Below are 27,683 nucleotides of genomic sequence, written 5' to 3'. Positions count from 1 at the left end.
TGCAAAGAGGGGCCAGGTGAGGAAGAGGAAGGGCCAGTCTGACTCCTGAAGAGGACAAGGAAGAAAACACCCAATTTTGGTTAGAAAACTTAACCAAATACAATTCACTTCACCGTGCATCTGACCAACAACAGGGAAAGCAGCCCCAGTTGTGGTCCTCCAACTCTTCCTAGTCTCACAAGAGCACTGCACGCTCCCCTTCTGAGGTGGTCACAACCAGCCTGCAAGGAAATGCCATGCTTGGAAGCAAGAGAACGTGGAGGGAGGGCAGGAAGGAGGAAAAGGTGACCCTGACATCCACATTCACAGCGCTACGTGAACACTCTCAGCTTTGTCCTGGCTGGCGGCACCCCGGCCCCTCTCTCATCAGATCTGAGCACTCCTCGGCGAGCCAGCACAAAGGAGAGACAGACTCCAATCCAATTTGTTACACTTCCACCTTCCGGAGAGGGGGAGGGAGGTAAAAAAATCCCATTATCTTTATCAAGCCTCCCCATCAGGAGCAGCGGTAAATGCAAACTCAGGAGACAGCTGCTGGGAAGCCTTTATATTTCATTCAGCAGATAGTGTATCTTTTTATTGCACGCAGGAATTACTTCTTTTTTTTCTTTTTTTTTTCCTATTTTTTTTTTCAAGAAACAACCTTTCTGTTCAACTTGACTGGTAAAAAGGAAATCCCAGGGGCCTTTGACAGAGAGTTGATTCTTTGAGGGGTAGCGATGCTTGGCTAGGGAGTGACTCCATGGGAAGACAGGGGATTGGGATGTGCCCTCCTGCTCCTCAAATCTTGTAGAAAATGGTTCGTCTCCCTCATGCCTTCTCTGTGATCTGGGTCACCCTGAAGATGCCTATTGAACAAAGGAGAAGGGTGTAACAGAGAGAATGTTTTTCCAGAGGCAATTGAAACGCCCAGATGGATGGAGGAGCTGCCAGTTGACTCCAAGTGCCTTCCTTTGAGCTGGTCATCATCAGTTACACCAACCTTTACGGGTGCTTCTAGATCATGATACACACAATTCACTTCAATCAACAGCTCCTGCTGCATCCTGTGGTTTCTAACCTTTTCCTAAAGACCTCAGGCCTCTGGTGAAGGGCTGTGAGATATTTTGTGCCTGACTGTGCACAGCAATGGCATGTGGAACAAATGCATGTGCCTTAGCCAGGCTTGATGCCTGCTTCATGATCACTTGTCCCTGTGAAGGATTAATCTGAAGAGCTGGAGGGCTGCTTTTAGTCTGAGGAGTATTTTTTCACCCCCCAATAATTTCCTTGTGAGAGGAAGATCCAGTTTAAAAGGCTCCTAAAGGTTGAACCCTCTATCCAAGGACTGCACAACTGGTCAGACAGTGAAAGTTTGCCTGACATGGTCCATGATGAGCCTGAGTCAACCTGGTAGCTCCCATCACCTCAGCAGTCCCTTTTAAAAAGCAGCTGCAACACAGGGAAGAGTGAATGCCTCAGCAGGAAGCCAAATTCCTGGTTTTTGATCCTCACCCTGCTGCTTTCCCAAAGAGGGGGTATTTTATTTATGGCGAGGGCTTTCAAAAAATAATAAGAATAAAGAATAGCCTCTGTAGAAAGAAACCTTTACTCAGAGGGCTGCAATTTGGGGTTTTGGACTAAAATGTAACCTCAGGGTGTCCAAAATAAGTGCTTTCAGCTGACAGCCCCCTCCATGAGTTGTCTGGGTAACTGCAAAACATTATGACATTCCCGACACATACAAGTCACTCTGCCTGCAGCTACCCTGCATTTAACAACTCAAAACAACTCATTAGCTTGTTTGCTTTCTTCCCACTGAGCAATCTGGCCTTAGCATGGACAGAAAGTCTGGAAAAAAATGGTGAGGGTAACAGAAAAGAGTGTTGCTCTTTATAAAACCATGAATTTCAAAGCCAGGCCACAGTCAGCTGCTCTGACCTCCTGTTCAGCATGGACTGGCATCTTTGCAGTTCTGAGCATCCAGCCTGGGGCAGGTTGATCCTGAGAGCTCTCTGCTGCTTCCTGAAGGCCAGCAGTGCTTTCTGCTCTCCTTTTGCTGCCTTCTCTGGCACCAGGGGATGCCAGGTGCCAACAAATATCTTTTTCCTGCAAAGAGGCTGGGCTGGAGCTGGGGCTGGACGTGCAGATCCTCTTCTTCTTGCTTCCCTCCTGCTCCTCCCACCTCGTTAGCTGCTGTGCTAAAGGAATCTGAAACTCTATCACTACTGGCAAGACTTTTCTGCTAAATGAGGGGTTTTTTTGTGTGTTTTGTTTTGTTTTGTTTTCCCAACAGCATCATCAATGCTCACTGATGATGAGCTGCTCATTAAGCAGTCTCCTGCCAGGATGGACAAGTCTGTCCTTTGAGGGATGCACACACTCATAATTACTCTCCTGGAACTTGTTGGTCTTCAGCTGCACTCAGCTGGTCAATATTTCTTCAAATAATAATATAATTCATATTTGAATCGAATTATGTTATATTTGAATATAATAATTCAGATTTAATATATCCCAAGTCCTGGATGCAAAATTGTCAGGCTCGAGCTGGGATCCCACACACAGACTTCTGTGTCTGCTAGTTATCAGAGCTCCAGTAAAATCTGTGGACTCCAGTTTGCTCCTGGTTATTTGCACCATGCAGGTGAAATTATTGCCTCCCATTCTGGATGCATCATTCAGCCCCACCACAGAACACTTTCTGCTCACGCTCAGCCTGAGATCTGAATTTAACAGGCTCTGTGGCCACCACCCAGCACTGGACAGGTCAAAAGATGTGGCTGGAATCCCTGCTCCTCTGGTCTGCTGTGCTCTGGCACCCTGAGCTGTCTGCCCTCGTCCTCACTCCCCCAGCACTCACCATTCCTCTTGCTGACTCACAGAAGCTCCAGAATCATCTTGGGTCCTTTCTTGATGATATATAAGCTCTGTGCTTTACTGCTGCTGGTTTTGGCAGCTTGTTTTGTTATTCTAACTGCCTTTCATGAGCAGGAATCTTACTGGAATTTCTGTCAGGGGTCCCCTCCTCCCCTGCACACACGCACACAGATACACTTCACTTTAATCCCCAAACTCTCATTCCTGCCCCCATTATTGCTGTGAATTGTTTCTTGGCGTCGATCCATCCCTCCACCTTTTGGTTCCTCCTCTGCTTTGCTGGGTTTTATAGACTCCATCATTTTTCCACTCAAGTCTCTTTCACAGAAGGTCACTGCAGGCAAACCCTGACAGAGAGAGCCATGATGCAGTCCCCAGCTCCCTGCCAGACACCTCAGCAATACCCTGAGATGATTTTTCTATATTCTTTCATAGCAGCTTCCAGGTTTAATATCATGTCTGCTTCTATACCCCAACTTCAGCTATCTCACTCCTCCCAGCATCCTTGAGCAAGGATCAACAGCATCCTTGACCAGGGCTCAACAGCACAACTGCCTAGAGGTGCAAGAGAAGCTGGTGCTGCTCTCTGCACCCTGTGAGCAGAGCAATGCACAAAGGAGCAAACCACTGAGGAAAAAAAGCATGAATTCATAAACAGAAGGATTAATTTTTCCTGAAGACCTCTTCATCTTCTGCAGAAAAGAAGGCTCAGAGCAGCAGCTCCCAGCCCTGCAGCTGGTGGTGGGGTGATGGCAGGAGAAAGGAGCAGTCAGGGCTGAGAAAGACCTTGGACTAAATCTCTGCACTGCTCACAACATCACCCTGAGCACTCAGTGCCCTTTTTCCAGGAGTCTGTGGCAGGACAGTGAGAACAGCCCCAGTCGTGCCTTCTCCATACCCTTGTCCAAGCTGTATTCTGGTCTTTTTAAGTCCTCAGGGTCACAGATTTCATAAATCAGGAGCATACCCCTCAATTTAATCAGTCTGTTCTGCCCCTTCATCACTGCTGAGCTCAAGGATCAAGGGTGTTCTCAGCCTGGGGAGGTGGCACCTACCCCAGCCAACACTCTGGATTGAGTTTAAGTCTCCAACTCCCCTCTCACCCCTTCCCAGGGGCAACCAGGGCCCGTTGGGCACTCACATACCCAAGTCCATATCAGCAGCTTTGGGACGATGGGAGCAGGGCACGTTCTTGAAGATGGCATCGAGGATCTTCTCCTTGACCTGAGTGATGGTGTCACAGTTCAGGATCTTCACGGGGATCTCGGGGCTGTTCACGTTGTCGGGGTTCACGCAGCTCAGGACCTGGGAGGGAAGCAGTGAGACCCACCACACATTTCACACATGTATCCTATGGTTGCCCTTCTTGCAGGTCCTTGTATCCTACAAGCCTGAGGGATCTAGGGTGCAATAAAGGGGAAAATGTGGACCAAGAGTGTTCCCTCCTTCAGGAGGACACACGGATCTGGTTTCACCCAAGGGGATTCCATGCATCCATGCCCTGTGGAACTATTATACCTGTGTGTACAGCCCCTTAGGTTGAACCTCATCTCCTTGGCTTCTTCACTGTATGTAATAACATAAAGTCCATGAATATCAGCTCAGGCTCTGGTGCTTCCAGTAAAATTGGATTTCACTTGAATGGTATCAGACAATGGTTTCCTAGAAATCATTAAAAATGCAATCAGGCTTGGCTTTGTTTGGAGCTGAACTGATATCCAAAGGGCTCTCCAGAGCTCTCCCTGGCCTCTGACCCATTCCACGCTCCCTAGAGAGCTGGCAAGATGACCTAATTCAGTAGGTGGCCTCCTTGCATTGCCACCCGGGTTGGACAATCCAGGTAAAAGTGCTCTTCCATCTCTCAGCCTTAAGTTTGTCCATCCTCTGCACAGCCACGGGACTGACTCTGTGTGTTCTCACTAGAGAGGCACCTCATTTCTCAGGAGAATGCAACTTTCTCTGAAGACTCTGTCCAAGAGCAAATGTAAAGCACGTGGGGTGGGGAAGGATACCTTAAAGACATACACACAGAGCTGAACATCAACCTATTTGCTAACCCTTGGCCATGTCCATGGTGAACATTCTGCTCTCTTCTGGTTACAGGAGTGTGAAGTCTATAAACTTTCATAGACTTTGCACTTGGAAGGTGTTTTCAGTGATGCTCTTGGCTGTGTAGAGTCACAAAATGTTTCTGTGCCACCTTGTGCAGACTTGTTAACTTTGGCACCTTAGACAAATTCTACCTTGACTGTAAATTGCCTTCTGTAGTATGCAGTAGGTAATGGACTCTCTATCACTTCCCATCTTAAGATGCAGTGGGACCTCAAAGTAGCTGGAAACTGGGTGAAATCATATCAGTATAATTATATATTGGCTCACCAGGCTCCCTTTGGTGCTGTTATGTTCAACTAAGAGGGACTTGTGAAGATACTGCCTACAAAGAGCTCTGTGATCTTTCTGGATGAAAGGGGAGATGTAAATATGAGATATTGATTAGTTCATAATGCTATTATTTATATGTCACCTCCAGGAGGACTGAAGAAGCATCAATTCAGATAATAGCAACAATGGCACAGATTTACAGTTCTGTGGCATCTTTCATCTCAAAGGATCACAGAACTTTGCATAAAAAGCCCTGCTGAAATGCACCCAGTGTTGAGGTTATTAGTTGCCTTCCTCCCATTACACGTCTGCAGGGAAATGAAGCAGGATGGCAGGCTGGGACAGCTCTTTTGAGAGTGCCATGGAGGTGACACGTGGTTCTGGAGACCAGGTTACTCTGCATGTCTCTCACAGTGGCCCGAGCTCAGCTGAGGTGCAAAGAGCTGTTGCTCTTATAACTTGGTTGTCCTTGAATCTCATGGAGTGCCAAATTTGGAAGGTGGCAGAAAAACTCTGCCTGAGTGAACCACAACTATTCATGTCCTGCCTACAGCAATCCTTGCTTTCCTCTTTTACAGCTCAGTTGGAAGAAGGAGCAGGGAAAGGAATATCTCAAGGGGTTGTGCAGAGCAGAAGCTTGCTCTTAGTGGTGTCAAGCACAGATGGGCAGCTGGTAGTACCTGTAAACCCCCAAACTCCAGTGTGTTCCTTTCAACGATAGTCAAGAGGCTCCTTTCAACGTTTTAGGGAATTCAATCATTGCTCATAGAAGCCAAGACATTTCCTAGAGCACAGTGGCTTTGACATATAGGCCCCAGGCTTCACATCAGCTCTGAGCTGGTGTTTTCTAACTGCTCTTTTGTGGTGCACTAAACTTTTCTCTGTGCAAAGACTTCAGGAATTTTGCAGGTGCACCCGTGTATTGTATACACTAAATGGCTGCTCTTTGGAGGTTGTCATGGGCCCTATAGAAGTCATCCTTACACCACAGACTGAAAAATCTTTGCTCCCCTTCCAACAGACTGAAGCTCCCAGTCATAATGAAGGGATTGCAATGGAGAGAGAGAGTCTTACCACTTCCGTGGGAATCCTCCCAAAGGACTTCCTTTGGGAAGGATTTCCATGGTGGGGGATGACCAGGAATGGTCAGGAAAGGATGACTGTCCTCATAACAACCAATGTAAAGCAGAGAACCAATTCCATTGCTCCTGTAGTGCTGCTTAATTATCTCAACATAATCTTTGATGTCACCTGCTGGGTAAGGGACCCCCGAGATGGTCTGTATCATACTTGTACATTAGTCACTCTGAGGGAAGATCAGCAATGCTGATCTCCTTAATGCATCCACTGCATCACCCACCACTTGCCTTTGAGCCCTGTGAGGCAGAATTAGCAAGGTGGATGACCCAGCACTACCAGGTCACCACTAAACCACGTTCCTAAAGTGCCACATCTCCACATTGTCACCACGAAAAGGTATGTGTGAAAGCAGTAACCTCTGGGCTCTGCTCTCCCCAGATGCCCTTGGGGCTTGTCATCTCCCTGGATTTGTGTTTACTGACCTTTTTCTACATCCTTGGCCTTTTTTTTTTTGTCTACCAGCCCTTCCAGCCATGAGCTGTCTCTAAGTGTACATCCACATGCAATGCTTGGCACAGCCAAACCCTGCTCTCAACAGCAGATTATTGTATTTAAATAATAAAGGCACATGTTGTGATTACTCTTATGGACACCCTGGCCTTGAGTTCTCTGCAGTGTTCTGCCCCAAGACAGCATATCACTAGAGCTTCTGTCCCATGAAAAGACATTTTATTCCTTCTAGACTGGGCTAAAGAAGGTTCAAGGGGGCTAGCACGCAGCAAGGCTGGAGGAGAAGGCCACCCAAAAAAGCCAAGCACAGGAGAATCTTCTGATATCTTACTAGTAGCTTTCTCCCTGCCTCCAAAATTCCTTGAAAAGCCATAGCCAAAGACAGCTGGAAGTATCTTTATCCATCTGGAATATATTGTCAGGAGAGATGACCCAATGAGGCTCTCAGCACTGGAGCCACCAAGGTGTGCAGGGACCACACAGAGCATGCCACTGCTCAAGAGGTGCTGAGCAGCTCCTCCCTAACACCCCCAAGCATTAATTAGTCAATATTTCTTGACAGATGCCAACACACCTCGAGGTCTTTGCTCCCCTGCATTATTTTCATCAACAGAAACGAGGCTGACACAGAGGACGGGTGGTTGTTGAGCTCCCAGTGACCACGGAGCAGTTGACAGTAGGGAGAGAGGTTTTGACATCTGGCCTCTGGTTTGGTGAATGGTTAAACAAATTGTGGATTCTGGCAAAGGCATCTTGGCAGTCAGTAGGGATGAGGTCTTCTGTGTCTCATAGGAGGAATAATCTAGCTGTTTTTTTTTATAACACTGCAGATCAGAGATGATGGGCACCGGCTGCTAGCGAAGGCATGAACTCAAGAAGGTGTTTCTCTAAGGTATACAGCTTGGGAGAAGACCTACTGCTTAGCTGAAATACATTTATTCTACCAAATCACATCTGCAACTGGCTTAGTTTCCACTGTACTGAAAAATCCCTTGTAAGTACAGAAATTTTTATAGACTACCAGACCCCAAGAGGTTGAGGCTGCTTCCTTGGGGAAATGCAGAACCTGGCAGACAGCAAATTTGAGCTACCTGGTTGGGAAAGAAATCAGACTGAAACTATCTGGATTTAGTGAATGAGGTGTGTATTGCAAGGTCAGGAATTCCGGATGTCTGAAAATCCTCTGTTTCCTTTTTTCTCCCTGAGTAAGGTCAAATTCTTTGGATCTGCTTTTCACTCAAACCATATTTGAAACCACGACTTCAAATATCTGGTTGTGATTAATAAAGGCTGAAGAAGAAATGCCTTCCAAAAGGCATTGTCTTCCTGGAATAATGACAATAAACAGCCCGTTTCAGTGGTTTTGAACATTCTGAACAAGGTTTTTCCACGCTGCTAGAATGATGATTTAACTCAGTGAAACATGAATGACCCAATAAACTTGAGCCACACGCGTTAGAAACTCACAGTGGTGACCAGGTGCAGTTGGTAGAGAGCAGGAGACACTGAGGGAATTACAAATATTGAATTAGTTCTTGCTTCGTTTCGTGACTAGAGAGTCGTAATAAAAGATGACAGATTGGTTAAGGAAGGACAAAATAAACCAGAAATAAACAGAAACGAGGAAACGTCTTATTCTTACTCTGCTGCTGCTTAATCTCCTCCACCCAAGCTGATCTCTGCAAATCTGCTGAGATTCCTATCGGGATATGTTTGTCTGCTCTTGAGATGTAAGAGGGAGAGCTGATTAACATCAAACGACATGAGGCAACTGGAGGAGAGCTTTGTTCAGGCTGATGTGTAATTACTCCCCTTTGCTGGCTGCTTTAGATCAAGCCTAAAAGGATCGGGGGGGATTTCCTTTGGTGAAAGTGATCTCTCTGTGTCTGCCTTTTTCCTTCCTTTTGCTCCGTGTGAGATCAGGGCTCTAAACTGCTAGCCAACCACAGGGAACAGAAGAGAAACCCAACCCTGAGGATTTCACAGAAAAGTCATGGGTTTTTAAAATGCAAAATGAAATCGTGGTCTTGTTTAAGAATAAAGTCTATCCCCTCATCAGACTTGGATTGAATCAAAGCTCAGCAGTAGAATGCCTGGAGTTCTTGAAGGCCAGCAGGCATTTCTAGTGTCAGCCCAACCAATATTGGTCAAGAAACCAACATTGACTGGACACAGCTCTCCAAGAAGGTAAAGTTGAGATGAACGTCCCTCAATTGAAGCTGCAAATGAAATAATCTGGTTAAGTTTAGAGCAGCTTTTGACCATCCTAAAATTTGTGGTTGGTGTTTTCTGAGAAGAAAGACATGGGAAATAAAGGAATTACAGGGATCATTGAAGACTTGAGAAGTGTTCTGCATCCCACAGAGATATAGAAGCTCAGTGGATTTAGTGTTTCCAGGAAAAAGGGAAGGGCCACAAACACACTAAGAAGAGATATCTAATGCTCTTTAACTGATGCTCTTTAATCAAGCAGGGAAAGTGTAATCTCAGAGCAGAAGCTAAAGCTGGACATAAGCAATGTAGATCTTTCATCATGCAGACAATTACATTTTGAAGCAAATGACTTGGTAACAGGGATTAATTTTCTTTCCCTTGAAATCTTTAAATCAAATTCACTTTTCTTTGCCTTGTGCTTGCTCAAAAGGAATGGCTGCATTAGCTCTAGAGAAGACCTGACAGGTCCCTCCACTGTGTATCTCTAAGTACTCCCTGATGCTGAAATCTTAATTGGAGAAATAGATTTATATTTTTTGGGGGGGTGAAGATTATTCTAGAGAAGTATCTTTGCAATATAGCTTCATAAAACCTCTTTGCTGTCACTTGCAGGACACCATGGGCTTTGCACTGACCCAACACTGCAGGGTCTCAGGACGTTTCCAGGCTTGTCGTGCCCCAGGCTGGGTGTCCCTGTGATCACAAGTGTCCCATGACCAAAAGCCTCTTGCCTGATCTGTCTGAGCTCATCACTGGGGACACCCCACATGGCCAAGAGCTGCTGCCCCACAGGCACTGCCCAGCAAACACCAGCCCTTGGTGTGGCCAGGCTGGGTGCTGGGCAGCTCTGCCACTGGTGCTGGGGACCAGGGGGAGGGGAGGAGGTGATGGGGAGAGGAGGGATTGGAATACTCCCAACTGGTCCCAAGAGTGTGGAGGAAGAAACCTCACCATGAACATCACACTCCTTCCAGGTAAGAGCTCAGGGTGGTGACAACTTGGTGACAGCCCCACCTTTCTGCTGTGGGAAGACTGTTACCTTTGACTCCGACTCAGAGGGATGTTGGAAGGGTGGGAATCTCCAGAGCAAAGGGGGAGGAGATACTAGGAAGTGTTTTGTCTAACAGAACTAAGTAAATTGCCTGTATCTGTTGTCTGCACGTTCACAGACATGTCCATGACCCAAGGTTCATGCTTGTCTTCCAACGCTCTCAGACCTCACCTAATCAAAGCAAAGGTAAAGGATTGGCACTGTCAGCCTACCCTGCAAAGAGTGCAGAAGCTTTCAGAGGACAGGCAAAGCCTTTGGGGAGCTGGAGATGCTCTGGGCATGGGGCAGGGCACAATGGAAGTAACCTGGAAGCAACCACCTTTGCAACCATGCTTTGCAAGAAGATGCTTCAGCCAGAAACCTCCCTGGGTTAGGGGGAAGGACTAGTCAGTCTTCAGCAGGGTTTCTCTGGTTTTTCTCTAAATCCCCTCTTGCTGGAAGAGGCTGGACAAGCCCATAGGAAGGTGTTCTCAGGGCACTCACCAGTGTCTTGTAGTCAATCTGCTGGCGGATAAGCTTGTCCTCACTCAGTGAGTATCGGGCCTCCCCAGTGATGGAGTCGATGGGACCCTTTTCCATCTGCTGCTTGATGGCACAGAAAAGGGAGAACAGAGGTTCACCAGCACACTCCTGCAGGGGTGAGAGACGAGTGTGAGGTGAATCAGGAGGAGCAGAGGGGAGAACCCAACCTCTGTAGCATCTCTTGCCATCCCCAACCTCTCAAGAGAGAGGCATCAGTGGGAATTAAGTCTATTCCATACAGCCTGGGAACAGAGGTGACCCCCAAGTTCCACAGGGTGCAACCAACCCTTTCAAGCATCTTGTCTTGGCACAAAGTTGTTGGTGCTCCCTAGCAATGGTTGGGCTAGCAGAGCCTTGTAGGAGCTGTTGAAGTGCTTGCCACCAGGTCAGAGCTTTGCACTGGAGACACAGAGATAGGTCTGGAAGGGAGGTGGACTGCTGGTGCCCCATCCTGGGTGTCTGGGCAGAGGCCAATCTCCTTGAGTACTCATGCTGAAGGTAAACAGGAGCAGGAGCAGCTCCATGATCAGGGGGAGATGTGCCCAAGGATCTGCACGGTTGCATTGATGATGTCAGATGTGTGGGGCCCAGCACAGCAACAAGCAGCCCACAGGTAGGACCAGCAAAACACACCTCTTCCTAATTTCCCCTTCCCACCCTTTTCCTCCTTTCCCACTCCTCTTCCCACGTTTTTCCTACCTCCTCTTCCCTTGCTGCCCTTCCTCTGCAGTCGCTGCCACACGCTCCTCCTCCTGCCTTCTTCTATTGCCACCCTTCCCCTCCACCTCCTCCCCATCCTTCCTCCCTTCCTCCCCACCTTGCCCTCTCCTCTTGCAACGTGCCCCAACTCAAGGAGCGAGGTCATTTTCCTCTGGTGTAAATCCCAGCAAAAACAAGTGAATAATCTGCAGCAAAGTGGCCCCTTTTGGAGTCCCTACACCTGTCTCCCACTTCATTAGCTTATCTGCCTGCAGCATATTGCTTCTGTGTGCCTGTCTCCTGCCCTTATCAGGCCTCTGCTCAGGCTAAGGCAAGGAGACAAGTAGCTGAGTGGGGTGAAAAAAGCCTATTATAAAAGCAGCTCTTTAGAGAGTCACCTCCTTATATCCTTTCCTTTCAGCTGAAAGCAGGAATCTGATACTGAAGTCACTGAAATTACCTTCCAGGGACCTTCAAAACTTTCCCATGTGTTCATCCTTGGGCTGGTTGTACCTGGGGGAGGCTCTGGGGAAAGGAATTGATTTGTAAAGCTTTCAACTGCCAGGCAGAGGGTGGCTATTCTGTCCAAAAGGGGCTGTAAGGATATTTAGGAACTGGATTAGGAGTGGAGGAGATGCGTGGAGCCCAGGTCCTTCCAAAAAGACTGGCTCTGAGTTTGGTGCCTTGGCAATCACCATGCTTGAGTGTCACCATGGGTCTCCAAGAAGAAACTGCCACCACCCAGCAGTCAGTGGCAGGTCCCACAGGCTGAGAGATTTATTTTTTTAATTTATTTTAATACACACCAGCCTAAGGAGACCCTCCAGGAGGAACAAGAGGGCTCAGGAGGTGTCTCAAGTCCATTCACTTTTGCTGATGAGTGACCTGCAAAGCCAATGGGATACAAAACAGCAGCAGCCTCAGCTCCTGTTGGGTTCTGGAGGCAGCAGTCAGGTTTGCCTAGTGTGTTGTGTCCAGGTCTGTGTCCCCAGAGCATGCCTGGCCATGCTTCAGCCAGCCTAAGGCCAAGAAGAGCTTGTGCTTGGGCTCAAATTCAACTTAGCAGGGGTGTGGTATCAGTGTGTGTAAAAACCCATCATCATCAGGCACTGGGGATGATGGAGCACTGAGCCCTGAACTGGGCTGGGAGGAGATCTCCCACCACCAGGCACTGGAAATAAGGGTCAGCACGTGATGGAGATTTGAGTCTGCTAGGGAAAGGAGAGAAATTTCAATATAGGTCTCCACCAGGTTCTGAAATCCTTCATGTTTCAGCACTGACCTTTATTTTAGATCCCACCTCTGTCCAGGAGCAAGGCCAACAGGCTGCCTCCCTAACAGAGTCCCTCTTTGCTCTCCCTAGATCAAAAAACAGCCCCTCTCCCATGAGGTAATGAGCTCCCTCTAGAGAAAAAAACCCCTTTTCCTCTATATCTAGGAAGTTTTTTTCCCCAGCTAAACCCCATCAGGAAGAAACTTATTAAATCAGCTTTTCATCCAGGCCTGCTGCTCCTCCTACCTTCAGGAACTTGTACAGAAGGAAGGTGAACCAGTTGGTGAGCATCTTCTCAGCCACAGACTCTGTCCTAAAATCAGCCAGGGAGAAAAAAGCAGATGGGAAATGAGTTAGTCATGCTGGTCATATCAAAGGACCAGCCCAAAGATTGACTTTGTCCATCTTGCTGCTCAGATCTCTGAGTTTCATGGAAGATCTGGTGTAACACCATCATGATTAAGCACGTCCTAGGTTCTCTGTTTTAGCTTTGGATTTAGGAAACCTGCAGGCAAATCCCTACTGCCCTGTTCATTCTCTTCTGACAAGGGAAGTGCCTGTTTCACAGTTTCTTCATCCATGAAAGAGAGATGACAACGTTTGAGGGAACCTTCTCAGAGCAGCTCAGGGAGAAGAAATCTATCAAATGTGTGAAGCTCAGAGTTCAGACATATGACAAGTAGGCTGAGTAAATACTGTAGTTCTAAATCACCAGAGAATAGTTATCTGGCACTCATTATCTCCCTGGCACTTGGGAGTGATCATACTCTTCAAAGTGTCAACGTGACACATTCACATCCTTTTGCTCTTGAACAATGTCCTCAACCAAACAAAAGTCCATCTGGAGTCTTCAGGGTGAACTTTTCCTACAAAAGGACCCACTCAGACTTTCAAATGTGGTGTGGACACCAGGAGACTCTGTTGGCTCCAGTACATGCAGTGGTGGTGCTCAAGAAGAATACAAAAGTCCCTGCCTGCATGGATTAAAGTGGGTCTTCCTTGTCCTGGCTGCCACCACAGCCATGCAGGAGGTCTTGTTTAGGACTACAGCTTGCCTTTAGTCCTTCAGCATGAAGTTGGTCTTGCTTCCTCTGGAGCATGAGCCCTGCAAGAGGAAGGGTTTGCATCGCTGGAGCTGTAGGGGTGGAACCACCCAAAAGCCTTGCCTGAAACTTGTGCCCTGTTCCTCCCACACAGACCAAGGGATGGTCCCTTTCCTAGCTAAAGGCACTTGATCTTTAGCCTGGTTTCCATAGGGATTTCTCTGTTCTTCTCAGCAAACCTCACTTAGATGGTGGGGGGATAATCGGAGGTTGGGGTGTTTTCTCTTACTCCCCTTTTCTTGCCTGCAACCAGAGAAAGAGGAGATACAGTCCCAGTTTGAAACCAGATTAATGCTGTTTGCTTTGCCTAGAGACTCTGTACAAATCAGCCTATTTGATCTGTAATCCCCTTGGTCAGTGTCACCTAGCTGCTGTCCTCCATTGGCCAAGGTATGACATCCAGTTCCAGCAATGGCCATGGTGGGAGCTCCTGGCAGGGAATGTCACCCAAAGAGTGCTCTTTCCAGCACTCCCTGGGATGACATCTGGGACCCATTACCTGGTGCAAACCTAGCATTACTGTGAGAAAAAAAAAACCCTGAAATCTCATTTTGTTCTTTGCCCTGACAACTTTGATCTCTTTGGGGCCGTTGATGTCATGTGGGATGAACGCTGGACAGAGGTGACATGGGAAAATCATTCCAGCCAGCTCCTTCCTGCTGCTGAATCCCCCTGACACCAACACTGCAGAAAGGTTTTGGAGGATTCCCTTCCATCCAGAGACTAACAGGGAGGGAGAGGAAGCATCAAGTTGAAGCCAGCTGCTGCAAATACTTGTCTGAGGACCTCACACCAACCTCTGACCCGAGGCACCGAGCTATTCACATGTTCAGGAGGAGACTCTGTTGTGGTGCTGCTCAGTGCAGGGCCTCCATCTCAGAGCACAAAACACTTCCCTGACTTCTCCTTGTGTTTTCAGAGTTTGGAACAGTGGAGGTGCTTTCTTTGGTCACTGTCTTTCCTTCCAGAGGCCACATGTCATTTCCAACAAAGATGACTAGACTTAGAAAACAGCTGGAAGAAGGAGAAAGGGGAAAGATGGGATGCTCAGGGCATTCAACAAGATAAAGAGATGGAGAAAGGGGAACAAAAAGGAGAAAATGAAGGGAAGAGATGGTTGGAAGGAGGCAGTGCCCTCCAACATCAGAGGAGAAGCATAGGGAGGAAGCCTGGGGACAGCTGGAGGGAGGCCACTGGCCAGGCTGTAGGGTTTGAACTACATCAGGGAGTCACCAAAGCCAAATCCAGACTCTGTTGCTGCCCTGGAAGTCTCTTCTGCTCCCTTTTTTGCTGGTTCACCATAGAAGTATGCCAGATAAAGAACCTCCCAGCAGGCACCACAGATCTCTTCCCTTCCCAAGGCACCAGAGCAGTCCATGTCCTAGGCAGGAGACAGCAGCAGCTGACTGACTTCCCAGGGATACAATACAGCCTGTTCCATGGGACTTTCTTATAGCTCCTACACGATGCAGCTGGTGTTTCCAGGTCCAAAGGAAACATAAGCATAACATGAACATCTTAAGCACACAGAGTCCAAAATAAGGACCAGGAAGCATAAGCTCTTGCTGCCTTTATGAAGCTTTCTGGAAGATCCACATGAAAATGCAGAGGTAGCTGAGTTCTGTAACTTGTAATCATGGGCTGCCTTTTGGTTAAGGAGGAGATGGAGCAAGATCTACAGCCACTGCTTGTTGGAAGGGAAGAAAATGCAGAAAGGATGCTGGGAGGAAAAGAAAAGTCTTCTAAGAAGAGGCAAGCTTCATCAGGAAGTCTTAAATGATCAGGAAACCAGGAAGGGAGAGTGATTCAGCCTTCATTCAGCCCTGTTTGCCTGGAGGGCTTCCTGAGTCACATGAACCATGGCTGGATGTCCTCCTGATCTCATCCCCTGCTGCACAAACCAAAACCAAGCAGATCTGCCCCTTTCCTCCCAAGATGACCACCATGCCAACAGTGGGGCACAGGGTGCCCACCTCAGCCCCCTCCAGCCCCAGGCAGCCTTACCTCCGGAGCAGCAGCTTGGGGTGGTTCTTGCTCTCCAGGTTTTTGTCGATGAGATCAGCCAGGAGCTGCTTGAGGACATCAGTGGCATACTCCAGCTTGCTCTGCAGCACTGTCATGATCAGCGAGGCCACGTTGCCACGGTCCCTCATGGAGAAGCTGCGCTGGGACTCCAACGTGCGGATGAAGGACAGCAGGAAGACCTTGTTGTTGATGAGCTGTGCAAAGAGCTTCAGGCCTTTCTCCACCCGTTCCTGCCTATAGCCAGGGACCTGCACGAGAAGAAAGGGAGTTTAGGCTTTCCCCTCCCTACCTGCTGTCAGACCTCCCGAAAATGTGTCACACCCCCTTTGCTACCTCTCTGTCCTCATCCCTCCAGCTCCTCCAACTATACACTTTGACATCAAGTAACATTGACATTGATGACTTGTAGAACACCTTTGGTGGCCGAGGAACAATCTAGCACCCATGTCAGTTGTGAGTCCTTCTTTGTGCATCACAGGATAATCCCATATCCAGGAAGAGAGTCCATATGTCATCCAGTGACTGGGAAGCCTGAGAGACCTCCTAGCCACAGCCAGATGATTCCCTTGCAGTCTTCTGTTTCCCTCTCTGAACAGCACATCAAAAAGAGATTGCTAGTGCCTAGGTGTGGTACCATCCATTGTTATATTTTCACTCTATCTTAACCCAAAACTTCTTCCATTCCTGCAAAAAAACTACTTACAGAGGTTTGGGGTTCAACTTTAAGAAGCTGGGAGAGGCAGAAAGAAGGTGAAGGGGGAAGTGAGCCTGAGGTCAGGTTTTGAGGAGATGAAGATATGTAGTGAGACAGTGGCAGAGATGGTGATCATGCAGCTGGGCCTTGAGTTGAAGGGCTTGGTAGATGAAAGTGTGAGAGGACACCCTGAGCTGCGACAAGTTTTGGAGGTCGCACTGTAGTAGGACCCCTGGGCTTGGGAGGTGAGATGGTTTGGAGATAGGAAGGTTGATGAGAAGCTGGTGAAACTAGCTTTTATGTAGGACAATTTAGGACCTCAACACTGCACCCTGAACTCCACAGTCTACAGTGGGTTCCACCCTTTCCATTCCTTCTGGCTTTAGATGAGAACAGAGCTTAATCAGAGAACCTCAAACCCAGTTCTCATGTTGCTGAAGTTATCACAGCCCTTGAAAAAGGTTCCCTGGAAGGTGGAGGATCTCAACACAGAGCAACCCAAGTCACTGAGGCATGTAACCAACCAGATTTTGCACTTTATTCCAAAATCATCTGGTATGTGTAAACGACCGAGCAATGCAAGGCCCCTTAAAGAATCATTACTTCTCAATCTGGAAATTAAAGCTCTCAACTCTTTTTACATACAGCATATAAATTACTTAGTAAATAGCTTGAGACATCCCTCCAACCAACCAACCGGTACCACCCATCCTGCCAATAATTATTTTTAACTCACTTGCTTGAACATTTAATATTGTCTATCCCCGGGTTATTTTGGAGAATTGAAAAAATAACAAGACAAGTCTTTTGTACTGCATCTGGAAGCAGTTAATTAGCAAATGAACTGGAAATAAGTGAGATCTGCTCACTGCAGGATCTAGGCTGGGGCCGTTTGCCATAAGTAGCAACAACTCCTTGTAGGTGCTACAGAGAAGGGAGCAGAATGGGAGCTGCCTTCCTTGATATGCTGGGAGCCAAAGATGTTGATACTGAGAGAGCAGATGAAGCTTTACAGAGGATTAGGGGGGAAAAAAAAAGAATGAAATGAAAGGAAGAAGAGATCAAAGGTAGCAGATGGAAACATTAACTCTGTCTCTCTGCACGTAGCTACACATGGCAGCATCCATGTGAACACCTCAACAGGGTAAGATGCTATTCTGTGGTCAGCTGGCTGAGGGGAATGAATCTAAGGTTTGAAACTGGCTGTGGGTGCCATGAAAGTGTTTGTGTGTGTGTGTGCATACGTATGTGAGAGGGATTCATCATCCCTCATCTCTTGGGCTTGTCTTTTGGAGATGCTGGAGATGCTTCTTCTGGAGATAGAGCAGCTCGAGGCCACTCTACCTGCACCCCAAAGGCACCCACATATGGTGGGAATGTGTAACTCAGGCTCCTACCAAACCCACAAGTCCTCCTTGCTGGCAGATCAGGTTTTATAATGGCTGTCTCCATCAAATTTGATGGATTTTGGCTCTCCTGAAGGGAAGGAGCAAAGACAAGCAGGCACCTCTGATTACTCAGTCAGCCAAGCATAGTATTGCCTGTGCCAGCTCCTGCTCCTCCTTTCTGCCAACTAACCCCAGTCTTGGCCTCCAGCAATCTCACCAGCCCATGCCAGAGCCTCTCTGAAGCCCAGAGCTTGCCAAAGACTTCGCTGAAAGCTCAGCCAAGGACCTCCCTGGCCTTGGCCATGGTGTATCCCCTGTTCCTCTGGCCCAGGTATCCCTGGAGCAGAGCCTGTCCATCTGCCAAAGCCTGCAGCAGTTTCTCAGCATGGGCAGACCTCACTCAGAGTCCCATCACACTCGTGGTTGCCAGTGAGGTAATGCAGGTTGTGTGTAGACCCCAACAGTGCTGGGGAACATCTCGCTGCCCTCCCACCACTGGGGTCTGGTCTGGAGAGTTGGGGTGGAGGAGGGAGATGTGGGCAGGGTATGGGCAGACTGATCCTGTTGTCTTCTGACCCCAGTGCAAACCACAGAGTGCAGCAAAGGGGAACCTCCTTCAGTGACTTCAGGTTATTTCTATAGATACTGTCACCAAAAAAAAAATGGTCTCTAGGTAGTGGGAGCATCATGGGAAGCTGGAGTGACACTCAAGTGTGCTGCTCTGCCATACAACTTTTATTTTCCTGGCCCCTGCATGGCAGGAAATAATCAATCCAGCCTAAAAAACAAACTCCAGCAGGACAAAGACCAAGGAGAAGCTTAATACAATACAACTAATGCCCAGAGATTGATGAGACCCATCCGAACACAAGAGTGATCAAACAGAATTTAACATCTAAGCAAGTAGCAATCATCTCTCCCTTTCAACTTGGAGGTTTAATGAGGTGCTGCTTCACCCCTGGTAGGACACAGCCTTATGAGCCGTCTTGTCCCCACCACTGGCACCTCTTGAATTCGGGACAGAACAGGGAGGAATGAGAAGAGCCAGAAGCAGGAGATGTTGATTTCCTACCTCCAGATCCCTCAGGACTGGATGATCTTCAATGCCAGGGAAAAGCACCCTCATGGTGTAGGTTCTGTAGTCGAGGAAAGGGATCCCAGCTCCATCCAGGTCGCTGGTCAGCTCGTGGATGTCTGTCTGCAGCTCTGCAAAGGCTGACACAAAAAAAAAGAAAGCAATGACAGTCCAGCTCTCCCTCACCCTGATGATGACATGGGTCTGATGGCCCTCAGACCCACACGTATGAGACTGAGGTGTAAGTGGAGAAGTAACATGTGAAGAGGAAGAAGGAGGTGGACAAGAGCAGTCACACCTTTAAGACTTTCACCAGAGACATGTGCCAAGGTTTCCTCTGGGCTGCAAGCTAGCAAATGCATCTAGGACAAGGTGGAGGAAGGCTGGACCCAGATTAGATCCAGACTTGGGCCATACCCCCAGGGTTCAACGCTCCTTTTCCTCATGCTATGCCTCAAAGCTTTGGGGCTGGATGCCTCTTCTACCAACACTGACAGAGCATCCACCTTCCTTCCTCAGCCTACCTTCTTTGCACTCCAGGGCCACCCTGGACTCCAGGTTGTCCATCTGCATCTGCAGGCGCTTGAGGGTGAGGTCGCTTTCTCGGGATTTACGTTTGTAGGCAATCAACACAGCCACGATGAAGATGATGAGCAGGCCACCAGCCACTGCAATGCTGACAATAGCTGGCAAGCTCAGAGGGCTGTCTGGAGAGATGTAGACCATCCCCGGGGAGAATTCCATCCCTCCCACACGAGCCTAGAGGGAAGGCAGGAAAGAAGTACGTTGAAACTTGAACAAGCAGGAAGACAGAGGAACTCCATCATCTCCTTGACTAAGGCTGAGCGAGCTGATCTCGTTGAAGATGTCACTGCTCATTGCAAGGGGGTTGGACTAAATCAGCTTTAAATGTCTCTTCCAACCCAAAACATTCTATGGTTCTATGAATGAAGAGTTTTCTTTGTCTCCCCAACTAAAGGGGTCATGAAGTACTTGGATAGAGAACAGCTTAAAACCACCTGAAATGTCACATAGAAGAAGCTCCCTTGACAGAGAGACAAGAAATCCAAGCAGCAAAGGACTTGTGGTGAGACAAAACTCATCAGTGCCAGTGCTCTGGCTACATACCTGTCTGGGCTTCATTCTGGGTTGGGCATTCCCTGTACTGAACAACTACTTTCAGTGATGACACTTAGTCCCAAAATGCCCACAGGACACACAGCTCATGGTTATGGTCTGAGGGGTCCTAACCCCACAATGGGACAGGGGACATCTGAGCCAGACAGCAAGCACAGTAGCCATCAGTACAGTGGAAATGCAGAAATCAAAGTCACAATTTGCTTTTGACTCTTCAACTGGAGGAAACTGTACCTGGAAGTCACTGGGATAGGGACAATGAATCCCTGCCTCACCTTCCCCGTTCCCACAGCAGCTAATGAAAACATCTCTAATATCCCAGTCTGGTGGCCATCATATAAATATCTGATTTCCATCCACAAAGTTCTCCCATGTTATTTCCAGATGGGATTTAGAAAGATAACAATGTCCACTATGAGAAACAAAACCAAACCTAAGCTTAGTTGACCAAGTAATAGAGTTTCAAGATGACCAACCCTGTGGCATGACATTGATGACTTGCAGAGCATCTCTGGTGGCTGAGGAACACCCTAGCACCCATGTCAGTTGAGGATGTAGCAGTAACTAGTTTTCCCATCTGTGTCAGTACTCTACTTATACAGCCTGCCTAGGGCAGAGGTTTGATGTTGACATGCTCAGCTGAGAAGACAAACTGCCAAACTCACACTGGAAGGTGTTGATTTTTGCCCTAGACCACTCTCCCAAATCCTCCCAGCAAAATTTGCTCACCACCGTGCACAATTTCCTTCCTGTCACAGTAGATCAATAAATAGATTCATTATATTTCATTTTCTGTGTCCAACAGTAGCTTTTTTCCTCCAAGCCCTGCAGTCAGATGAGTCCATTCAAGGAGTTTCAGACCAGAATCAAAGAAGCTCATCCCAATCCCCAGTGCAGGTCCATCCTCAAAGCTTTCAGAGCAGCCTGTCTCCGTGGGTGGGATTCCTCCCACCAAATATTTGACATGAACATCTGAGTTAGACATTACAGCACGCTTCCAGAGTCAATAGAGAGAAAAAGCACTTTCAGAATGTGATTTATGTGAGCTGCTTTTGACACTTTGACATCAGGATGAGACGTTTTATTCAGTAGAAGTTCCCATTTTTCTCCATTAACTGTGAGGGGATCTAGACTCCTAGAGGAAGGTGTCTAACAAAGTGTGTTCCTCTCCTAAGGTGGTTGCAATACTGAGAAGGTCTCACAGTCCATGAATCAAACTGCCATGATCTAAGGGAATCTGTCTCTTGAAGCAGAAAGACTGCAAGGTTGCAGTACTATTGTGAGCATTTAAAAGAAAAACAAGCAAATATGTTGCTATAACTCCATTTTATTTCTTGGGCCACCAAGTGTTTCTGAAAGGACCTATTTATACTTTCCAGAAGACTGAAGATGAGCCCTTCATCTTACCAAAAAACAGTTTGGTCATCTATTAAGCCTATTAATCATTCAGAGCCATAGTGGTTGTTCAAGAGCCTTTGCTTCTTCAAGAGTTTTCTTCAGCAAAGTCTTAAGGGCCACCTCTAGGAGGTCAGGAGTTCCCTTGTGCAAAACTTGACTGGGGCAGTGTCTTTCCTAGTGCAAATTTGCCCTGGCTAAATACAAGGGTCTACCTTAGGATGAGATGATTTGTGCCCTGAACTTCAGTTATTATATTTGACCATATCTCCATTCACTGTACAGAAAGTCCAGTTGATTTTCTCTGTGTAAGTGCCCACATTAGATACCATCAACCCTTCAAATGTACTCCACTTCTTCACTGCAGACCTTCTCCCACATAGTTACTCCTGGATCTTCTTCACATCTCTCTTTTCCTTAAAGAAAAGAGCTTATCTCTGAGTTCTAGTCAATCTTTTTTAACCATTCCTCAGACCTCTTAGTTCTTTTCTATTTTTTTTTTTCCAAATAACTCTGTCATCTTACAAAAAGAGAGCTGAACTAGATCAAACCCACGTTGACATCAATTTGTGTCATTGTCACTGTTCCTTTGCTTAGTAATAGTCTCTGTCTCACAACGCTTGAATGTCTCCCATGATCCCCTCTCAGATCTAGGCCACCTCACTCTGCAAGAAAAGGTTTGTTCAGCAATTTTCCCAAGGTCACCCAGTGAATTGTTGGCAGAAACAGGAGGAGCACTTGGGAGAGCTACCTGTCAATTATCTGAACCATCCAAATGACCTTCATGTGAAACGTGGGGATACATTTTGCACCAACTTGAGCAACAGAGATGCTGGGCCATGCTGGAGGAGGCATTGCCCAGCCCAGCTCTCCCCCCTGTTAAGTTCCAGACACAAAGTCCATTCTTAACCACGGGCCTCCATTGTAGGTGACCTTCCCAGCAAGGTCCCAGCCCAGACAACTGTCAAAACATTGCCTCAGTATTGGCAGTTGGATGAGAAACCTGCAATTTGCCCCAAATACTGATGCTCATTAACAGGCTTAAATGTGATCGTCTTCCCATCTTTCCAGCAGCATCTCTTGTTTGATTAGTGGCCTGAAAAAGGGATGATTTTTTTTCTCCATGGCTTCACTTCAGTTGTCCCAAGCTGCAGAAGCAGGACAGTTTTCCCAATTAGTAAGACCTGACCAGATGTTCATCCTCCCTGTTCCCCAGGGGTTGGTTATTGCTCACCTGATTTTGAGTTTTCTCTCTCTAGAATTGGCTTTGTCCATCTCTGACTAACCATATGTTTAATTATAGTCCCAAAAATGACAGGGAACATATATTGCCTTGTTCAAAAGCTTTGCTATTCACACAGAGAAAATCTCTCACTTCATTATTGCTCCTCTTGGAGAGTCTTAATGGGCTTTACAACGAATCGAGAGCCACAGTACATTTGCATGGCTGAAAAGGATTATTACCTCTATTTTCCAGATGACAAACTTTGGCACAAAGAAGTTAAGTGGCCAGTATGAGGTCTCCCAGCAGCAGTCACAAATGAGACCCAAAGTGATCACCATGAACTGTCTTTTCTAAAAGTCTCCAGAAAAGTCTCTTTTTAAAGAGCCATGCAGTGTGTCTCCATCAACCTCTACAAGTCTCACTGCATTGAAATAAATATGTGGCAGATACAGCTTGGGGAGGGCAAGAGAATAAAAAAAAGGCATGAGAGACATTGATCATCCATACGTCTGATATCAGCTGCAAGCTTTTGGTGCTTTTCCACCCACAGCTCGGTCCAACTCAGATGAGTTTGCTGATGTGCTGTTTATCAAGCAACACCATTGAGGAATGCAAATTACTGAGAGGCAACGAAAGAAGGAATGAATAAATCAATGGTGAGGGAAGGAGAAGCTCCCTCTGATGTAATCACTGGGTCCATTTTTCACAGGTTCCAGGAAGGATGTGCAGGAGAATATTAAGTCGTGTAAATGTTGAAACCTCAAAGTTCAGTAACACCATTGTCCATATCCTGCTTCTTGATTTTTTTCCTTTTTTTCTTCTCTACATGAAGGGGAATTTTAGCCATCAGTATGTTAGTGATTGCTGGGGATTGTGCTGAATTTAACAAAGAAAATCGTGTAGGAAACGTGTTACATGTATGAACTCACATGGGTATCAAGTGTTCATACAGACTATATAAAAACAAAGAGAAGTAAATTTTCCTTAAGGGTCTTGATTAACAAAGGTTTCTCTCTGCCCATAAAGATCTCCAGGTTGCTTTTCTACTCTTCTACCAGATTATACCTGATGGGGATATTTTATCACAAAGGAGCCCTGATGTCTCTAGGAATTACAGAAGGCAAATGGTGATGCAGGTCTTGATTAACAAAGGTTTCTCTCTGCCCATAAAGATCTCCAGGTTGCTTTTCTACTCTTCTACTTCTACCAGATTACACCTGATGGGGATATCTCTAGGAATTACAGAAGGCAAACGGTGATGCAAAGCCCTGGGAGATCTCTACCAGCTCTTCAGCACTGCTGTACCCTCCCAACCCACCAAGGGGGGAAAAGCCAAGGTTTAAGCACCACTTACCATCACCTTGTGCCTTCCAATGAGGTTTGGGGACTCACACAGCAGCTGCACATCTGATACGGTCACTGCACAGGGCTTCTCACCAACCAAAACAGTGTAGTTCAACTTGGCGTTCCCTCCTGCCACTGGTGGGATCAGGTTCTTGCCCTAGAGAGAAAAGAATATCACCCCAAAACCACATCAGGAAACAATTTCCCTTCGACTTCTCCCTTGTGCCTGTAACACAAGTCTTAACATTGCACTTGACATTTGTGGTTCACCATCATAAAATTCCTTCTCTGTGTTGCTGTCCAGATGACACAACTGACAAAGGACTGGTGCAGGATTTAACCAGGGGGGAGAGGAAGGTCGTGTAGACCCAAGAAATAGATATTTAATTGGCAGACCTGTTGCAGTGGTAGCAAACGTGCTCTGGTGAGGAGAAGTAGGTACAAATTTAGGCTGCACACAGGTAGCTGCAGGAGGTGTTTATATTTTTAGTTATGGGCGTTGGCAGAGGCTGAGCAGTGATTGAAGTTTGCAGATGGTGACTGATAAGATAAGGTGGGTGCAACAAGTGAAGGAAATTTCTGGCAAGGACTGTTGGTAGGCACAGAGAGGCTATAGGCATCATGTGTTTGTCCTTCCTCATCCCATCCTTGATCCCCATCTCACCTTCAGTATGATGGGACTTCCTGGCTTCAGCTCCAGGATCCCTGAGGGATTGAAAACCTCAAAGATTGGGTTTGGGTAGTAGGTGAAGTTGGTCTTGTTGAGAATCAGCAGAGACTGGACGTTGTCCAGAATGAAGCCAAACTCTTCTGGACGCTCAGCAAGCTCAGACTGGTGATTGGGGTCAACAGCCAACGCTGGAGCCTGGCAGGTCATCTCCGTGCTGTTCTGCACCTCGCAGTTCTGGAGGAAGAAACCCAACACAAAGAGAAGTCATGGGCAATTCCACCAGCCCTTCTGGAGGGGAGATACCTCCCAGTGAAACGTTAGCCTTCCTACTGCCAGAGGACAGGGAGGAATCCCCCATCACACAACCCTTCACACCATCAAGGCTGGGAAGGGATTAGGAAAGCTTTGCTGGGGTGTGTGTGGAGCAGTTTCACTGTAATTTGGCATCTTGTGCCTCTTCCCAGAGGGATCTCAGCCTCTGAGGTGGCCAGTGCCAGTGTCTTCTCCTAACCTCATTTCCTTCTGGAAGCAGAAAGTTCTTCCTTTTATTTTTATACAGCAGAGACTAGTCAACACCTCAATACCACCCTGACTGTAGCTCCCAAACTGAGGTTCACACCAAAAGTGTCTGGCCAATGGATGCTCAGTTGTGCCTAGGAAACCTGTCTGACCATCAGGGTAACTGAAATGAAGCCTGGGAAGCTGGAGTAGTGAAGACAGCAGGGTTGGTCTCAGGAGATCCTGAAGCTGGCTTCCAGCCCTGCCAAAGCCCTGCTTCTTTCAAGCATTTGAGACATGGGTTGTGAAAAGTGTTTTAACCTGACTCCCGTTGTAAATAACCAGGAATTAGATGTCTGGTTGTCCTTTAGGATCTGAGCCTTCACATTTCTACGGTGTGGCTGTCAGCACAACGAATCCTGGTCTCACCAGGACCCATCAGGCTCTGTGGGGAAACACCAACAGCTCCATGGTATCCCAGCTCTGCTTGATAGGAGAATCTTCTCCAAACTAGTTGGATACCTCCATCACTGAGAGCAGACTCTTTACCCAAGCCACTGTAGCTCAAGGGATTGCCAATGCTTTGGGTCAAACTGATAGAGAGATAAATGACCTTAACCAGCCAGTTTCATATTGTCAAGTCAGATGTTCTTTGCTCTGACAGCTCCTACAAGAAAAAAAAAAAGGCACCAGACTACCTCCCAGTGCAAAATTAATGGGTAGTTCCACATGAGCCTGTTTGAGATGATGAATAGACTTCATCACCTGCACAATGGCATGATTGTTTGAGACCACTGTGTCAGACAAGAGCTGGAGTCTGCTGGAAGAATGGGGTGAAGTCATGCTGGAAAGCTGGGGAAGTGTTTGGCTGTGCTGTGCCAGGAAACACGACGTATTGCCAAAACACACCTCTGAACACACACAGTCAGTCCCACCAGGGTGCACTCAAAGTTCACGAGGGACTGGAAGATTGCCAGTCAAGATCCATGTCAGACTCAGCCACCAATCTCAACAGATATGTCCTGGATCTGGTGAGGTGGGAGAGGTGGCAAAGCTGCTTTGCAGTTGGCTTTATGAAGAGAGATTTTAATTCGTGGCAGAGCTGGGATAAACCCAAAAGTTAAATGGCTCAATCTGCAAACTGCAGATGCAAATTAATCCACCTCATATCCCTGTGTTTTCTTTTTGTATCTACCACAGTTTCACCATTGCTCATGGAGCAGCAGATTATTTTAAGGGCTGCTAAGTGCTTTTAGAACCTTGGGTGGAAAGCCCACAAATTAATCTTAAAACCTGAGAAACTGGCAGGATCTCAACTTTCTGCCCCCACCTCAATTAGTCCCTGTCTATTTTTTAATTTTGGAGCCTTTTCTTCTGGGATGGTCTTTCACACTTAGTCCCAGACAGAGCCAACACTTTTTCAGATGCTGTTGCATGGCCCTATCTTCCAACCTCCTGTAGATACCAGCAGGTGCTTCCTGCTCCTGAATCTCCTGATTGGAGGTGTTTAAGTCACACTTTTTTACAGCTCTATCAGTAACAGCTCAGCAGCTACTGATAACAGCTCCTTTCAAATGAATGTCCTCCCAGACCTTGGTTAAGCTCTGTTGATCTCCACAAAGCTGCTTCTGATTCCTTAGTGGTCACTTAAAGTTGAATTAGGTTGTAAATCCAGCTGGTTAAACCTAGATACATTTTCCCAAGATCCCAAATAATCCCAGAAGTGGCCACAGTGGTACCCAAGAGTATTATTCACAGTCCCTTCTGATCCCAGCACACTCAACTAACAACCTGAGTTGGGTTCTAGTTATGAAGAGAAGATGGGACACTTTCTGAAAAAGAAGTCATAGCTGCTTTTCTGGATGCAACAGGAGATTTCAACCTCCAGAGCTGTCAGAGAGCCCCTATCACCACCTTGGACACGTCCCCTCCTGTGATTGATCCCCAGCTGATCAACCATACTCACATTGACATGTTCCTTTCCGCCGTGCTTTGCCCGGATCTGAGGGTTTTGGATCAGGTCTAGGTGGGTTCCCCACACTGCAATGGGCGTGTTGCCACTAGAGAAGAAGAAATGAAAGAAGAGCATGAACCCAACCAACAGATATCAGGATTGGTTGCATCAGCAATGGGTGATATTTATTTGTAGAGGTTGATTGCAAAGTGTCCAACCACCTCTCCCAGTCCAATGGGAAGAGAAGGAAAAACTAAACAAAGCAAATAAAGAAGTAAACCCAACACACCTGAAACTGTCACATCTAGCAGCATCTGAGTGGTTTTCAGTGCTAGAACTTGGCAGTCAGGAGCTCCAGTAGTAAGAAGAACAGAAAAACTAACAGGAGCTCTTCAGAATGGTCCACAGATTGTATCTTCTATATCACTTAAGGAAGGGAGCCTAAAAACACCCTCATAGACACAACCCTGTGCAAGCAGCCCTTGAGGGTTCAGTGTTACCTTGGTTGGTCCCTGTAGTCCCATCTTGCATATTAAACCTGCTATAAAAACATCACCCTCAATAAAATAATGTCACCTCACTGAA

At 47.1% G+C, this 27,683-nt stretch overlaps 1 protein-coding gene across 1 annotated transcript in view; it reads right to left on the bottom strand.

The window, feature by feature from the left end:
• The window catches only part of LOC103768905 (plexin-A4), a gene marked incomplete at both ends in the record, with an annotated part of 30,954 nt that extends 3,750 nt beyond the window's left edge, over nt 1-27,204 (bottom strand). The window contains 9 exons of the mRNA XM_008936067.1: nt 4,005-4,164; nt 10,580-10,726; nt 12,837-12,903; nt 15,698-15,966; nt 18,873-19,015; nt 19,400-19,634; nt 23,987-24,133; nt 24,641-24,880; nt 27,111-27,204. Of these exons, the coding sequence (XP_008934315.1) occupies nt 4,005-4,164; nt 10,580-10,726; nt 12,837-12,903; nt 15,698-15,966; nt 18,873-19,015; nt 19,400-19,634; nt 23,987-24,133; nt 24,641-24,880; nt 27,111-27,204 (1,502 nt within the window). The remainder of the gene's footprint in view (nt 1-4,004; nt 4,165-10,579; nt 10,727-12,836; nt 12,904-15,697; nt 15,967-18,872; nt 19,016-19,399; nt 19,635-23,986; nt 24,134-24,640; nt 24,881-27,110) is intronic.
• Between the last annotated feature and the right edge of the window lie 479 nt (nt 27,205-27,683).

Source organism: Merops nubicus, unplaced genomic scaffold, assembly GCF_000691845.1.
Source record: "Merops nubicus isolate BGI_N331 unplaced genomic scaffold, ASM69184v1 scaffold6312, whole genome shotgun sequence".
Taxonomy (NCBI): Eukaryota; Metazoa; Chordata; class Aves; order Coraciiformes; family Meropidae; genus Merops; species Merops nubicus.
Note: the sequence above shows the minus strand (reverse complement) of the source record. Positions and strands in the feature narration are given on the sequence as shown.